Source organism: Lytechinus variegatus, chromosome 1 (assembly GCF_018143015.1).
Source record: "Lytechinus variegatus isolate NC3 chromosome 1, Lvar_3.0, whole genome shotgun sequence".
Classification (NCBI taxonomy): domain Eukaryota; kingdom Metazoa; phylum Echinodermata; class Echinoidea; order Temnopleuroida; family Toxopneustidae; genus Lytechinus; species Lytechinus variegatus.
Window position 1 is genome coordinate 96,144,003 of NC_054740.1, and position 16,820 is coordinate 96,160,822.

A 16,820-nucleotide genomic window follows, 5' to 3' on the forward strand; every position below is an offset into this window, starting at 1 on the left:
ATCATCATCACCATCATCATCATCATCATCATCATCACTATCATCATCACTATCATCATCTCAATCATCATCATCATTACCATCGTCATCATCGCCATCATCATCATCATCATCATCATCATAATCACCACCACCACCATCCTCATCACCATCATCACCACCATAGCATCCATCATCATTATGATCATCGTCGTCGTCGTCGACAACATCATCATCATCACCATCATCATCATCATCACCATCATCATCATCATCACTAACATCATCTCAATTATTGACATTGCCGGCAATATTTGTTATGGTCACCATTGCAATCCTCTTCTTCCTATCATAGCCATCACCCAAATCAACAAAATCATCACAATTACCATTATCATCATTACAGCTGGAGATGTACCAGCCTCTCTCTCTCTCCCTCTACCTCCTGCTCGTGATTTTCCATCACCCATGCCATCAAAGTGTCATCACTAAAGTACCTTCCCCACCACTACCATCCTCATCTTCTTGCCACCTACAGGCCAACCCACTTACCCTGTAAGAAGTGTCTCCATGTATAGAAGGATGAAGACAAGGAATGCTGGTACTGAAGCACCTAAGATGGCTATCATTGGCATGGGTTGATCTACACCCATAGGATTGATAAACCAACCTCTCTTGGATGGATCCGTAGGAGCAAAACCAGTCCCTATGGTTAGTTTCTGCAATCGAACATAGTAATAATAAAATTTCAAGTGAGGATCTGCTCATTCTAATGGATATCCTAGAGAAATATTGCTGTATTTGATATGAAGTAAGAAACAGAATCAGTAACGGGTGTACACTGAGTACATTAAACAAGGGACAGACAACCTTCATGATACATAAATCTGACAAACAAATCAACAACAGATCTGTAAGTTCTACTCAATCAAACTGCAGGATAATGAATATTAACTCTTCTTAAAAGGATAGCTGTTTATAAAGACAAATCAAGGAAAGTGATACATGTAGCAGATGATTATAATTTCTCTGCTGGAGTAACAAATAAGGAACACTAATTAACATACATTTGCCATGTTACTGTAAGAGAAATATAAGAAAGCAACAATGAACAATTATGAAAATACTTACCTGATTTTCTTATTTACGAGATAACTCATACATCTACTTGATTTGCTAGTTCAGCCCTCTGGACTGCCATACCCGAATAGAACTCCCAAGGATTTAAAAAGCGCGAGCGCGCCCTCTCCCGTTCAGGCTTACTACCCATGATCACCGCGCAATTAGCGTCCATCTTCCTCACCTTTCGCAAGCCCATACGTTGAAACATGTTGCTACGCAAGGCGGAGGGTCGGTGGGAGGGTATCAAGTAGATGTATGAGTTATCTCGTAAATAAGAAAATCAGGTAAGTATTTTCATAATTTACTTCAATAACTCCATACATCTACTTGATTTGCTAGACCAGCACGGACTCAAACCGTAGGGAGGCATGTTTTCAATTGTAAGCCTAAGAAAATTTAAAAGAAAAAAACAAAAACAACGAAATTTAGGGAGAGGGGGAAAAGGCCGCAGCTGCTTTAAGCGCCGAAGCAGCAAATCTCGCCTCGCTGGACGGAATGTCCTTCAAGTAGAAAGAAGTGAAGGAGTTAGTTGAGCGCCAAAAGGCGGCCCTCAAAAATGTCCTCGAGAGGAATGCCCTGTATACTCAGGAATACTAAGTATCATGGGCCCTCGGCCTAGTGTCAGGAGAACAACATCACCTGCTGACTAGAGCGTAAGAATCGAAATTTGTTGAAAATTTCAACAAGAATCGTGATCGGAAAACTGAAGCTTTTAAGGCTCAGTAAGTGATCAATCGACCAATCTGAGAAGGCGAGATATCTCAGAACCCCTACCGAAATTTAAGCGTGCCGCTTGCTAGTAACTAGCATGCGACTAGCAGGGCACTCGCTTAATAAGCGAGTGCATGCTAGCGAACAGTCCCTGCTCGCTAAAAGATCGCTTAACTATTACTCTGCACGCATATCACACGCTTATTAAGCTAACCGCATGCTAGTTACTAGCATGCCGCAAGCTTGCGCAAGCTAGTCGCACGCTTCCCGCAAGCTTGGAAATTTCTGTAGGGGAAGCCTCCGCGTGGGAGAAAGCGCCCAGAATTCGATATCTGTCTCAAATGCGTGAGGGCAGAAATCTGCAGAATTCTGATAGAGAGCTGTGGTAAAAAGTTACTAGCGGTCCGAAGGGGACCAGGAACGACGGAGAGTAGGGATTTAGGAAGAAAACCACTCGTAAGGCAGACAAGGGTCGAGAAAGCGACTGAGTGCCATCCTGTTAATAAGGAATGCCGCGGACATGTTGCCTATGTAGAATAGAGCAGTCTGGTCAAAACAGCTCAACCGGGCGTGTCAGGGATACAGCGCGGTACACATCACGACAAAAGTGTGTTAGACCGAGTGATCGAGAGAGAACTCAGGATCCCCTTTCTCCCATACTGATTGAAGCACCCATCTGAGGGTGCAGTGCCCGCGGTGGAAGAGGTGGCTTGGCTCAAGCCACCATCGCCGAGAGAGCCCGTGAGGCTAGGCTGCGATGGCTGTCCGCTGGGCGGGGGAATCCCTAGCAGCAGCAAGTGTACGCCAGAGGGAGCTGGCGAAAAAAAATCTGTCACGATATTACGTGTAAACGACCATCAAGAGATGCTCTAAACGAACAGACATCGCCAGATATGATACCTCAACCGTTACATTCCCAACGGAATCGAATGAGGTAGCAACGGCCCTGTCCTATCAAGTTAGGGACGGAAACTGGCTAAGAGTGTCGAAGTCCTCGCTTGAAGAAACAAGCGAAGGAGACTTGAGGAAGTAATCACAAAATTTCCATCAGTCTGCGGTGAGAACCAGTTGTTTATGAAAACAGTCACAAGGCCTGTTTCTCAGGTGATCGTAAGAGCGAGCACCGCCGGCGCCGGTTGCGGCAGCGTGGAACAGTCCGATATCGGTAAGATAAGGAGCTCCAAAAAGCTGCGGGGGGCGGCAAAAATGACGCCCTAAGCAGCGGGGGATGAGAATCTAAATTTCTAAAAGAAGAACTCCAGTGAAGTAAATCACTTACATGGAGAGGCTCATCCACAGTCGGCCCGAGAGAAGGCGGGTCGTAGTGATCGTGGTTAGGAAGGCATAAGCATACATCCATCCACTGTTACATCATCCTCGGTCGTGCGGTGACCCTGGCCACATGCCTTGCATGGAAGGAGGATGAAAGCAGCATGCGGGGCGACTCGAGTGTGCCGTGAAAAAATTTCTAAGAAAGAAGCCGATTCGACTAACGGGCACGGTAAAGACATCCACCGTAGACCACTCCGCACAAGGAGGGAGCGGCGGAGACGCCCGCAAGATTGACCCACATAGAGGGCAGTCTATAAGATAGACAGTTAGAGCTCGACCGATGGTCTGGCGGTGTACAGTTTGGTGTGAACTCGCCGACCCGGTACGGTGGGTGTGCCCAGAAAGTAGGCATAGAATGCCGACAGAGAATCCTGGGGCTTTAAACAAGTTTGAACGCGCGTACATAGCCAACAATCTCATGAGATGTACGGCGGTTACTTTCCTCCGAGATGATGTTTACCCAACCGGGAAAGACTCGGGGAACAGCTGTGAATGTCAACAGGAGGGATATCTAGCATATGAAAAGCTGATTCCTTCCACGTATTCGGTGCGGGTGCTGCCGGCGGTGTCCTGGGGGACGACCGGTGATGGCAGCTCGGGCAGGGTTCGTACGAGCCGCCCGAATACGAGACAAATAGGTTAACCTAACCATAATGCACCGGGTGGTGAAGGCATAGCGATTATTAAGCACAGGAGAACTTTTAATCGCCGTGACATTCAGATCCGATATACATACTCATAAGCTCGGAGAGCTATGAGATAGTGAGACATACCGCTGAGCGGTGATGGTGCTCATATCAGAGTCGCCCTCTCTTCAGCGGCGATCGCTGGAGAACGGGTGTCTGTACTAGCCCTGACTCTGGCGTTGCAAGGGTAGGAGCTAAGTAAGACAGGGCACCCTTACTTTCGAATAGAAAGTGAGGTTCAGGCCAGAAAAGCGACGGTCCCGTCGCCTGGGCGGACGGTCCGCGGACGTGATAGGTTGTCCTCTCAAAGCAGCCAAACATTCTCACGAGAGAAGTGCGGCATGCGGTATGTAAGAGATTCATACCTCCAATCTACGGGCCCGCTTAGGGGGAAGAATGGAGAGAGTTACCGCTGAAGGAGTCGTCGCCGTATGTGAGCTTGACGTAGAGGGCGAATTCGGGAGAACCTGCATAATAATCGCCCCCCCCCCTGCCTCTGCCTTCTCGCTAGCCTCGAGAGGCTTGAAAATTTCGAGACGGCGGCGCCGGAGCCTGGCGCTTCCGGGCAGCAGCAGAGCGGGGGTGGGTTTACACCCACGGAGCTGGCGGCTTCCTCGTCGTAGGAGCCGCCTCGTCTAGAGCGACCCCGTCACTCTCCGAGACCCCCAATTCGGCCGATTGAGCTCGGAGCGCCTGAAGAGGCGGGGCGAGAAAATATGGACTCCCTTGCTTCATCAATACCCCCACTCGGAGGGTAGATGTGAGGTAGATACTTGTCAAGCAGCGCCTGAGCGCTTACTGAAAAGTCGACCGCGGGATAGGGGTTGTCCTCGTAAAGGGAGTCTCGCTCTATGGACTGAACCGGGGGGTTGTCCAGTAAGCGCCGGGGTGGCCCCGCGTGTCGGCTGGGACACGTGCTCTGAGATCGACGAAAATGCTGGAAAGCACACGCGATCTTGGGGCACCCGGTTAGTCGGTGCACTGGCTGGCGATTTAACAGAATCGCTCGAGGATTTCCCGGGTGTCTGGTGGTTATTGCCCACTTGTCTCGCTTGATGCTCAGGGGCATCAGCGGGGTGAGTAGACGTCGAGGGTGGGGTGAACCCGCACTACTCGAAAGCAGAATGTAGCAGCATGAATAGCTGTAACATCTGACCACCGACACAAGGGTCTGAAGGAGGGACGCCCATGGCAACAGGGCTGGCCGACCTCACCTTCGACCTCTTCTTCTTCGCGGCCTCCGCCGGTGTGGCCGGGGCAGAAGAAGGCACAAGAGGCACGGGTGATTTCTTACGATTTGCCGCCCCTGGCAGGGCGGCCGTCAACAACGAAACTTCACCCGAATCTGACGGGGTCAGATTGTGGTCACAGTCTGATGTGTGACGCCTCTCGCGGTAGCAGAATGTAGCAGCGTGAATAGCTGTAACATCTGACCACCGACACAAGGGTCTGAAGGAGGAACGCCCATGGCAGCAGGGCTGGCCAACCTCTCCTTCGACCTCTTCTTCTTCTTCTCTTTCTGCGGGCTCCGCCGGCGTGGCCGGGGCAGAAGAAGGTATGAGAGGCACGGGTGATTTCTTACGATTTGCCGCCCCTGGCAGGGCGGCCGCCGACAATGAAAATTCACCCGAATCTGACGGGGTCAGATTGTGGTCACAGCCCGATGTGTGACGCCTCTCGCGGTAGCAGAATATAGCAGCATAACATGTATGACTGTAACATCTGGCCACCGATAAGAGGGTCTGAAGGAGGAATGCCCATGGCAACAGGGCTGGCCGACCTCTCCTTCGACCTCTTCTTCTTCTTCTTATTTTGCGGGCTCCGCCGGCGTGGCCGGAGCAGAAGAAGGCACAAGAGGCACGGGTGATCTCTTACGATTTGCCGCCCCTGGCAGGGCGGCCGCCAACAACGAAACTTCACCCGAATCTGACGGGGTCAGATTGTGGTCACGATCAGATTGTGGTTACAGTCTGTGTGACGCCTCTCGCGGTCAGGGGCTGGGCGATCTCTCCCGATGCTGTCAACGGAGGACGACTTATACGGCAAAGATCCTGACCTGTGCCGGGGGGAGAGAACCGCACTCTCCCTCCGGACTTCTGGTGACCCGGTAGCCGGTGGGTCGCATAGCCCTATGGGTGCTGCGGCGGCAGGACCTAGTTTAGGCTTGGAAGCCTTGGCTACCACTTTTTCCTTTGTCCGAGACCGTGGCACCACAGTCTCGGCCTTCCTTCTCTTAGCATCCGACCGCAAATTCGGAATGCTGATCGACGCACCCTCATACTCACCGCCGCTGGGCGCTCACCGCGGCGTCCTTCCTGCTCGCCTGGAGGCGGCCGACTTCTGTAACTTGCAATCGGGACGGTCCCCGTGGAGGGCACCAGGTCCTCTGGGGCTGTGTTAGTCCCATTCAAAGATACCTCTCTCTACCCTGAAAAAGGAAAAACAAGAATTTTTCTTTTTCTTTTTTTTTTTACAAAGATCTCGCTTAGATTAAAGGTGGAGACCGGAGTGGTCTTTCCCTCCTCCTAAAAGGAGTTTGTTTGAGCAAACAGAACAAAACAAGAGGGGAGGGGTAGGGAGGAAGAAGAAACTAAGAATAGTTTAGGTATCTGCCTGTAAGAAAATAAAAAGGAGGTCGGAGACTTTGTGAAAAAAGAAACTCCTACAAGGTTCCCCTACTATATTCTCTTTTTTGTGCCCGAAGGAAAAATTCGAAACAAAAATTCAAAATTGAATGCAAGTTCAGAAGAGAACGAACTTTCCACCTGCGAAGAAACACAAAAACAAGCATTTCAGAGCAGGAAGAAAAGGGATTGAGAGACAAATAATTCCAGATAATTTCCAAGAGGAAAAAAAAAGTAACCTCCTGTGGAAAGGTAAAGAAATTCAGAACAGGAGGAAGGAGGAACGTCTCTAGTAACGATTCCAAGAGGAAGAACGACACAGTAAATCCTCAAAGGGAATCGTAGAGCCCGCCTGTCGAAATAAAAAATATATAAGACTAGGAGGGAAGAGGGAATTGAACGAAGAAAACAATTCCGGGACAGGTCAAAAAAATTTCTAACAGGAAGGAGACCCCACCTGTAAAGAACAAAAAATTTTTTTTTTTTTTTTTTTTGGGGGGGGATTGAATAACCAAACAATCATCAGGTATAATTGCGTAAGCCGAATTAAACAATCCCCGAAGCGTCTGTGAATAAAATATTAATCAAGAATTTTATTCATCAAGAAATTTATTCAGAACAGAAGGAAAAGGAATTGAGCTTTAAGATCCGCCTGTGAATAAAATATCAATCAAGAAATTTAATCAGAACAGAAGGAAAAACGAATTGAGCTTTAAGATCCGCCTGTGAATAAAATATCAATTAAGAAATTTATTCAGAACAGAAAGGAAAGAGAATTGAAGAATTAATCAATCAATAATCAATCGAAAATCTTAATAAATCAATTCCAGAAAGCAAGGAAGGAACAGAGTTGAAGATCCCAACCTGCAAAAAGAAATAACAATAACACCCTCGACAACAAAGTGTAGAGGCTGTCTAGAATTTAATTCAAAACGGCACCAAAAGCCACCACGCTTTGAACGTGAAGAACAATAACCATGACAGGTGGTGAAGGCTTGCTGCCACGTAGGCAGGCCAAGCCCGGTGCCTCGCGAACGCGCTAGCGATGCGGCGCGACGAGAACTCAAACGTTAGAAAAACAATTTAAGTGTCACCAAAAACACGTCTAAAAAGTCACGCCAAGTGTAAATTCTGAACACAATCTTACACACAAATGGAAAGATTGAAATTAAAAGGGAGAATGCACCACAGATAAGCGAAAATAATATACCAAAGCTCAAAAATATTTGAGCTCTTAGGAGACTTATCTGAGCACGTCTTGACAGGTGGCTTGCCGAAAGCAAAAGAGGAAGATGGACGCTAATTGCGCGGTGATCATGGGTAGTAAGCCTGAACGGGAGAGGGCGCGCTCGCGCTTTTTAAATCCTTGGGAGTTCTATTCGGGTATGGCAGTCCAGAGGGCTGAACTAGCAAATCAAGTAGATGTATGGAGTTATTGAAGTAAATTATCTTGTCTTTCTTAAATCTGTGACTAGATGAAACCATTCACATTGATTCTTAGTTATATCCTTTAGTGTCATTGTGTATGAAAATTGCTATTATTCAATCTTGTTTTGAGCACAATACATACTTGATACCTTTGCTCTTAGACTGTATTATCTGGAAATATCTTTTTCCTATAGAAAAATCTTAAGGTCTAAAACCAAAAATGGATAAAATTTCAATATTATTCAGGGTCAAGACACAGAAAAAAAAGTGTATGAAAATCGACGAACAGACACAAAATCAAACACAAGGTGTTGTTTAATAAATATTATGTTATAAAACTAACAAATTATGAACGCACTAAATGAGATCAATATTGAACTCACCTGAAGATAGACATTCTTGGTGAAGTATGATACGGTAACCATGACGGTGATTGCTATAGCGATACCTATGTCACCAAATGCTCTTCTTGACTGTAAGTAGAAAAAAAGGAAATAGATAAAAATATTAAATATTTATACAGCACAATCACTATTTTTATATATTCTATTGAATATCAATCAATATGAAATGACGGAATTTGTTTTAGATCAAAAATTCTTTAAAATATTAGCTCTAGACTTATAAATTGTAAACTTTGGTCAGATTTGATAAAATCATCTTGACTGTAAAAGCAATTGCATGATTAAAATATCATAGTGAGATCTTTTCCTTATTGATGAATATTATTCATGGATTTGAAATTACAAAAAAGAAAATAATTTTATCACATCTTATTTGCTGGAAAAAAAGACTATGAATGATTCCTCCTACCGTTCTGCCCAAGAATCTGCTATTTCTGAACTGCCTGATGAAGAACGCTATAAAGAATGTTCCAAATGTAAGAATGATTGACATGAGTGTGGTGTTAGGCTTGGGATCCCAACCAGAAGGTACATAACATTTCTTCTTTTTCTTCCCAGATTTCCCACTGTATTTATCATCTCCATAATGATCAGTAGCATTCATCATAATGTCAAAGTATGTCACATGTTCATCCAGTCCATGTGATAATGATGAGCTGGTGACGGAGCTAGGGATGGGGGAGGTTGTGACGTTGAACTGCTGGACGATGTCGGTGGGCCGTGCATAGATACTAGATGAGTTGTATATGGGAGGGTATGTGCTGTTCAGATCAGCCAGGCAGTAGTTCTCCTGAAAGGGGTTCTGACAAGCCACCTAGAGAATGAGATGAAATAAAAATTATTTAAACAAATCTATTTTGAACATATAGTACCCTTGCTGGTTAATAGGAACCATCCTAATACTATTCATATAAACATCAATAAACTACCAGACCGACAAATATGAAATATGTAAAATGGACATTAGGATTAATCATTCAACCTTGTAAATACATACATTTAACGACAAAAAATGCTGAAATATATTCAGATTTATCACTACACAGTGCATCCCACAAAAAAGGAAACCTGTTTCAGAGATAGATTTCACAGTTGTTAAACATGTTTTTATGATGAATTTGATACTTATGGTAAGAGTGAAACCTCATCTTTAATTTGAGATCAACAGCTTGGCAAATCATTCCCACACAGCAGATTACAAACAGTAAATATTCAGGCCTATCAAAAACGATTTGTGCAGAATCTTGTGTGTTAATCCGAATCCACTCTCATTTCAGGGATCAGTGAGAGAAACTTAAGAATACAAACAAAATGCTAATTAGCCAATAGTCAAATAGGCACGGTTGTCATATCACGAACCAATCTTTTCCTATCTTTCCGCGCAACCAGTTTTGACATTAAATTTCAAACTCCTCTTACTCATTAATGCGTAATGTGTTCGTCATGTATTAGGTATCAAAATGTAGAGGAATAATTGAATTTTATGATTATGTTAATAAAATATCATAATTAGTTTGCATTTGAAGAAAGAAGATGTCGGATTCCCAGTTCCTTTTTTTCTGGGACACACTGTAAACCAACAAGGATCTGTATTTAGAAAAAGTTACTGCTAGCTGATTTAACCTATTATAAAGCATTTATGCTTTAAATAGCAGTCTCCTCTATCTTTAAATTATTTTTTTAATTATATCTTATACTGAATTTGATGGAAATAAATGAATAAAATGAAATGCACAAATAGATCACAGTAAACTCATGTAGCAATTACACCAATAAAGGTTTACTTGAATACATGTAAAATGCAGTAATAAAACTTACATATTTGAGTCCACTGACGGTCTCATAGATGAAGATGATAGAAATGAGAAGGGCAAATATCTCCTCAGTAAATCTGGTAAAATGTCGGACAAGAACGCTGCCCTCTACTGCTACACAGATGGTTGCTATAAGAAACGTCCATATACCAATCCATGCACGGAATGGTAACAGCTCAATATTCATCTGCTTGGAAAACTGGAAATGGATAACACAAAAATACAGGAATCAGTTTTGTGTCATTAAGAAGAATTTTGTATAATTTGGCTGACTCAACCAATAAGGGAACCATCCTAAAATTACTGTATACCTGTTTCATATGGTGCAGCAAAACGTCTGTATAACTGATGTAGATACGTTTTTTGACAAAGCATATTGTTTTGGTATGGACAGTTATGTCATTATTCACTGCCAAAATCAAAGGATCAGTTAATGTTGAAATATAAAATGATGACATTCATTCACATATTCCAAATAAAAAAATTCTTTGATATTGGACATTCACAGTTTGCAATTGATAATCTATATGATAGAATGATATTCATGATGGTCAAAACAAAAATCGCAACTGTTACCAAAGCACCATTATCCTCAAGATGCTTTCTTTAAAAGATCAACACCATTGGTCATCCTCCAATTTATTTAAATTTCACTTCTCTCGACTAAAAAATGCAAAGTGTAAAACAGCTGTCCTGCTAATGCCAGGGTATAAGAAAACCATTTTCATCCTTACCAGTAATAAGTTTTCTTCAAAGACCAACACTGGACCAGTAGGACCTATGATGATGAGAGGTTGTCCTGAGAGTAGTGAGAAGATGATGCCGTTGAGAGATGTTGAGATGATCATCTCAGACACACCCATATAACCCTGCGTCATTTCACCTGTAGCAAAATCATGATTGACAAGAACAGACAAAATGGAAGTGAAATCCAAGTCTAGTTTGATTAAATTTTTTTAACTATTTTTTATAGGATACATGCATTCCACTCAGGGGATACACAAGTACCAGTTTCCCTTGTTAAACAAATCTGGTCTGCTGTAAAGGAAGTGAATTATTCAAGCATGGTCAAGCAGCAGGTAGATAAGAAACAAAATTTGACCACAGGTCTAAACTCTCCCATCCGGATTCTGAATTCAGATTTTATTTAAACTCTGGTCTAAAGTAGTGTTGTTTAACTATGTATAGCCAATTGTGACAGAAATCTCCAACAGGATAAGTTCATTTCATTGGCTCACTTGACACTGAAATAATTCATAACTGTCTGAGAATTACATGTATAACTACTAGTTGACATTTTTGCTTCCCATAAATTTAGCAAAGAATTAGATCATGGTCTAAATTATGCTGGTTATCAAAATACAGGCCTTCAAAGAAAAAAGAAAATACATATATGTATATATTTTTCACTAGTAACCCTCCTCTTAATTTTTTTTTCCTAATGATCAGACATTTTTTGGTGGTATCAAAAACGTCTTTAAACTGGGCAAATTGATGGTTGGTACTTTAAAGGCCATTTCATGAAGATAATAAAGATTTTTGCAAGATATGAATGATTTTATGCACAACCAGTGACCCTTCCTTGTGTGAAATTTTCATTTACTGAACACCCTAAACGTCCCAATTCATAAATGCTTAAACCAGACTTTGTACTTGCAAAACCCTGACCATCAAAGTGGAATGAATACTGTGCACCCACCTAAGATACCACCAAATGTAATAGCTGGTGAGAGACAAGCGAAGTAGAGAAAGACAAAGGCAGCCAGACAGGTGATGTTAAAGGAATCTAAGACATCAGAGAGATAGTGAGGATATCTTCTTCTGATATCTTTGAAGAGACCACCAAACAAGTATCCTGTGCGTTGCAAGGGGTCCCCATGCACCTTCTCCGCCGTAAGGAAATGCTGCAAGGCTGATGTACATAAACAGACAAAAACACGGATAAGAATATATAGAAAGTGAGAATAAATGAATTCTAGATTTCCTTTAAAATCATGTGAGTCGCACCTCCAATGTACATTGTACATTGATTGAAATGTCTGAGAACTTGTTCATATAGCTGGCCACACCATCCTGATTATTTCAGAGAACTGTCCTTCCCTCTCTTCATATGTCATACTTCATTACAAAGTTAGATTTTCTACCTTCCAAGATTCTTTCTCTTATGTTTCCACTTCAATCTTCCTTTCCAATATACTAAATACACAATACATTTCATTGATATACCAGTCTATAGTGTATATTTCTCAAATTCATCTGGCCATGGCCCCTGACCATCAATATTATTCTTAAATCAAAGAATGTAATTCATCAAGCTTACCCACTGTATCCTCTTCCTTCAACTTCAATGTCTTTCTTCTCCTGTTCACCTTCTCTTGTTCTCTCTTCTGTAACCTTGTGATTGGCATCAGTAGTTCCTTGTCCCAATCTCCTGGTGGCAGCACCATGGTGTCGTTGAGAAACTCATTGATCCCCACTAGGATGTCCTTCCTCTCACGGGCAGAGTAGGCAATGTTCCTGAACACCTCATCGGAGAAGAGCGTGGCAAGGGCTCGACCCACTTCGTGGTAGTTGAGGGTTGGCATGGGAGGACCAGTTACCACAAATACATACCTGATAGAAAACACATGCACAAACATCACTAAGTTTGATGTCAGCATAATGTAATCAATCACTTATGACATTACATGTATCAATCATGTTTATCCAAAAAAAAAACAACAACAGTATTTTCACAAGACATAAACATTTTATTGTGAAAAAAAGACAAAGCTTTGACTTTTAAATTCAAAAATAAAAATGTTGAAACTGCCCTTACTATTTTGAAACCCCCTCTCACTATTTTTTTCATTTTTACACCGTTCGCTACCATTTTACAACCCATTACCCAGCATCACTCTTCCTCTTTGGAATGATATGCCTCATTCACTGGTGAAGATTCTTTCTTTATTCTGTTATACAAATAGTGGAGAGGGTGCTTAAAGGACAAGTCCACCCCAACAAAAACTTGATTTGAATAAAAAGAGAAAAATTCAACAAGCATAACACTGAAAATTTCATCAAAATCGGATGTAGAATAAGAAAGTTATGGCATTTTAAATTTTCGCTTATTTTCAACAAAATAGTTATATGAACGAGCCAGTTACATCCAAATGAGAGAGTTGATGACATCATTCACTCACTATTTCTTTTGTATTTTATTATATGAAATATGAAATATTTTTATTTTCTCATCATTGTCATGTGAAATTAAGTTTTATTCCTCCTGAACACGTGGAATTCCATTATTTTAACATTTTTTGCTTCAGGCAAGGAGGTCCTAATCCTCAAATACGTAAAAATTGAAATATTCTATAATTCAAACAATAAAAAACAAAAGAAATAGCGAGTGGGTGACATCATCGATTCTCTAATTTGGATGTAACTGGCTCGTTCACATAACTATTTTGTTGAAAATGAGCGAAACTTTGAAATGTCATAACTTTCTTATTTTACATCCGATTTTGATGAAATTTTTAGCATTGTGCTTGTCTGATTTTTCTCTATTGATTCAAATCAACATTTTTCTGAGGTGGACTTGACCTTTAATGCAAAGGTGGTTACTCTCCTCTTTAAAAAACGGCTTTCATTTGACATCATATCCAAGGGACCAACCCTATTTTTCTCTCCAACCAATTCGTCTATCAACATACCTCAATGGAATAGGGACTTCCAATAAGTTTTCAAAGAGTATAGGTTCATCCAGCCTGACCAGTACCATGTATGGTTGTTCAAGGTATTCTTCCTTAGCAACAAGGACCAGAGCCCCCTCGGAGTCTGGTGGTATCTTCTTAATAATGCCATCAGTCCTGTGTTGTTGAAGGGCACTTAGTGTAGCTGCAGAGAGGTTCCTGTTGATAGCTGACCCGTTGTCGTTATTCACCTTGAGGTGTGTGATCTTCTCCTGCTGTTGGATGTCTTCAATCATCGGAGTCTTGGATTCTGGTTCCACAAACTGGAAGACAAATAATTAACAATATTAGCTATTGTCTTGAACAATGAAGCTTATTTAAAGCTACAAATACAGTGAAACTGATTAACTTCAAAATAAGAATATTAAGATACAAATGAATAACATAAAGGAAGATGTGATTTCCACTTCAGTAAGGAGTACAGAAGGCACTTGAATCCTGTAGTAAATAATAATTATCAGAACTTCATGCAATGTAATAAAAGTATTCCTTGAGAAGTGCACTTCAAAGAAACTGACGTATAGTGAATAAGAATCTCTTAAATATCCTTTCAGCGTATGCTAGAACCCTGGTATAATACAAAATCTAAAGAAATTTAATTTGAACAAAACATCCAACAAAGCTCATTGACAGAGTTTGGTATTTGATGCGTATCTCTCAATTCCACACCTGAATTCCTCCTTTAATTTCAATGTTACTATCCTGTGAGCAATGAACTACATGTATAAAGGATGTTTTTATTACTAGTATGGAGGGAGGTTAACCTCACTTTGACCCAGTGGGTGATTTCAAGTTTGGTGTTGACCTTTTGGTGTTGGTGTTGGGTCACTTGTTATTTCAGCATAGTATCAGACTTAAATGCAGCTTCTCCAGGGACGTATTTAACATGGTGTTGAGATGTCAATAATGTGATCTGGGGGGTGTTTCACAAAGATTTAAGCATGACTTAAGTCGCACTTAAATGCCGACGCGTACATGATATGAAACGCGCAATCTTATTGATCAATACGCAGTAGTGCGCGTCCTGTTGGCATGATCTGACCAATGCTGTCATGCCTTTTATACTGCGTGCAACTAGACATTTAAGTGCGACTCTAAGTCATACTTAAATCTTTGTGAAACACCCCCCCTGGATACTTTTTATGACCTCAGAATAGATTGAGGAGCAAGGGGACGTAATCTAAATTGTGCTTCTAACACAAACACCAGCGTCAACACCGAACTTGAAATCACCCAGGTGTAGGTTTACAGCATAACATACCCCATTGCCATTGATATGGCCTGTACCATCCATAGCACTCATGGATCGACTGACAGGGAAGTGGTTGGAGTTGAGCTGATTCTGATGTGGATGTGAACTACGATGATGGTGACTGAAGTCAGCAATGGTAGAAAGACGTCTTATAGATGCTCTCACGATACCAGTATGCTCATCTTGGTAGCTAGGGGATGTAGAAAATGTCATTACAATAAGTACAGTCAAAGAATAAAAAAATAAAGAAAATCCCTACTGAAAATGGGTACAGTGAACAATATGATACAATTTTTTTTCAAAAATACATTGCATTTGTGATAGACAGATTTACACATCATTGGTGGTGTTTAGAAGAGGGGGGGGGGGGGGTAGAAGGGGTAAGGGAATTAAGGGAGAGGGAAATAGAAAAATACAAGAGGAAATTACCCCAAAAGTGAACTGGAAATGAATAATTTCACAACACAACAATAGAAATTGAGATAAGATATCAAAAGTGCACACTGGTGATACTGTGTGGTCATGGTCACTGCTTAAGGCTAGGTTATAGGAAACACGACACAGGTGGGGGTGTGATCAAATTAATTTACATTGTTTACAGAATTCTCATTTCCTTACAGATATCACACAAATAGACCTATTTTCATAAAAAAAATATGTGATTTGTTTTAGGCTTTGAGGATAGACTCCTCTATGAATAGAAATTTATAAATTTTAACATGCATGTAAACAATGAGCATTTCTGAGACTAAAACATGCTCTATGAAGCAGTTGTAATGGTGAAGGCAGGATAGTGGTCTGTGGGCATTATCAAAAAATATATATCAATATATATAATATATATATATATATATATATATATATATATATATTTATATCTATACAGGTTTGTGAACTATATTTACAAGTCTGCATGTAACCGACTTTGAATGACAAGGTTGTGTGAGGCAGAGTTAGGGTTAGCGTGTTAAGTACCATGACAGGTTGAACTATGACATTGCTCCCACTTGCTACTGTATGAAATTCTGGATCTGGATTTGAATTCAACCATGGATAAATTAATCATGGCCTAACATTTTGAGATCAATATCATACTACCTTTTATAAGGGGAAAGAAATTGACTCTTTCAAAAGTTCTTTAATAATTGAGGATTGGGCCAAGGGGTACTCAAATTACATTTGAGGGAGGTGTGCCTCACAAAATCCTGAAATGGGGGTCTAAGGAACTGACTGCAAGGGTAAAATACAGGGCCTTGGGGACTAAAAATATACCGGGTGGTCTGAAAAACACGGTCTACGGAGCGGGATCTCGGAATGGTACTACTAGGTATACAGTGGGTGCGCACTAGGGCTGTGCATGTGGGAACTAGCGTGCATGGTGCCATGGTATACAGGAAATACTACTGGTATGAAGCCGTGCGTACAGCTTCAAGCTTTGCGATGCTTGCGCCAGACAAGTGCAGCTTCTGAACGGAATTTTAGTCATTCAAAGTATCTAGGGAACTGAAAATTAGGTCTTCAAAAAAGGGGGTCATCAAAGCGGCACGTCCCCATTATCACCAATATATGCGAGTGCCCCAATCCCCCCCCCCCCCGGTATTGGGGTTCTGGGGTACAAGTTTTGTAAACCTTTGCATGATGATTTCAGTGTCTAGCCTACCTGAAACTGTATCAATATTACACATTATTTCTTTAATAAACAGTTTGTCAGGAAAGTTAGTTGGATACATTCCAGCA

The 16,820-nt window shown here is 41.8% G+C and overlaps 1 protein-coding gene across 1 annotated transcript in view; it reads right to left on the reverse strand.

Annotated features, from left to right (window-relative positions):
- LOC121405720 (anion exchange protein 3-like) overlaps window positions 1–16,820 on the reverse strand; it is a 68,703-nt gene that overhangs the window by 5,259 nt on the left and 46,624 nt on the right. The window contains exons 9-17 of the mRNA XM_041596659.1: window positions 15,093–15,273; window positions 13,793–14,094; window positions 12,421–12,713; window positions 11,800–12,012; window positions 10,835–10,983; window positions 10,105–10,299; window positions 8,696–9,100; window positions 8,266–8,355; window positions 532–698 (exon numbers count right to left, since the gene is read on the reverse strand). Of these exons, the coding sequence (XP_041452593.1) occupies window positions 532–698; window positions 8,266–8,355; window positions 8,696–9,100; window positions 10,105–10,299; window positions 10,835–10,983; window positions 11,800–12,012; window positions 12,421–12,713; window positions 13,793–14,094; window positions 15,093–15,273 (1,995 nt within the window). The remainder of the gene's footprint in view (window positions 1–531; window positions 699–8,265; window positions 8,356–8,695; window positions 9,101–10,104; window positions 10,300–10,834; window positions 10,984–11,799; window positions 12,013–12,420; window positions 12,714–13,792; window positions 14,095–15,092; window positions 15,274–16,820) is intronic.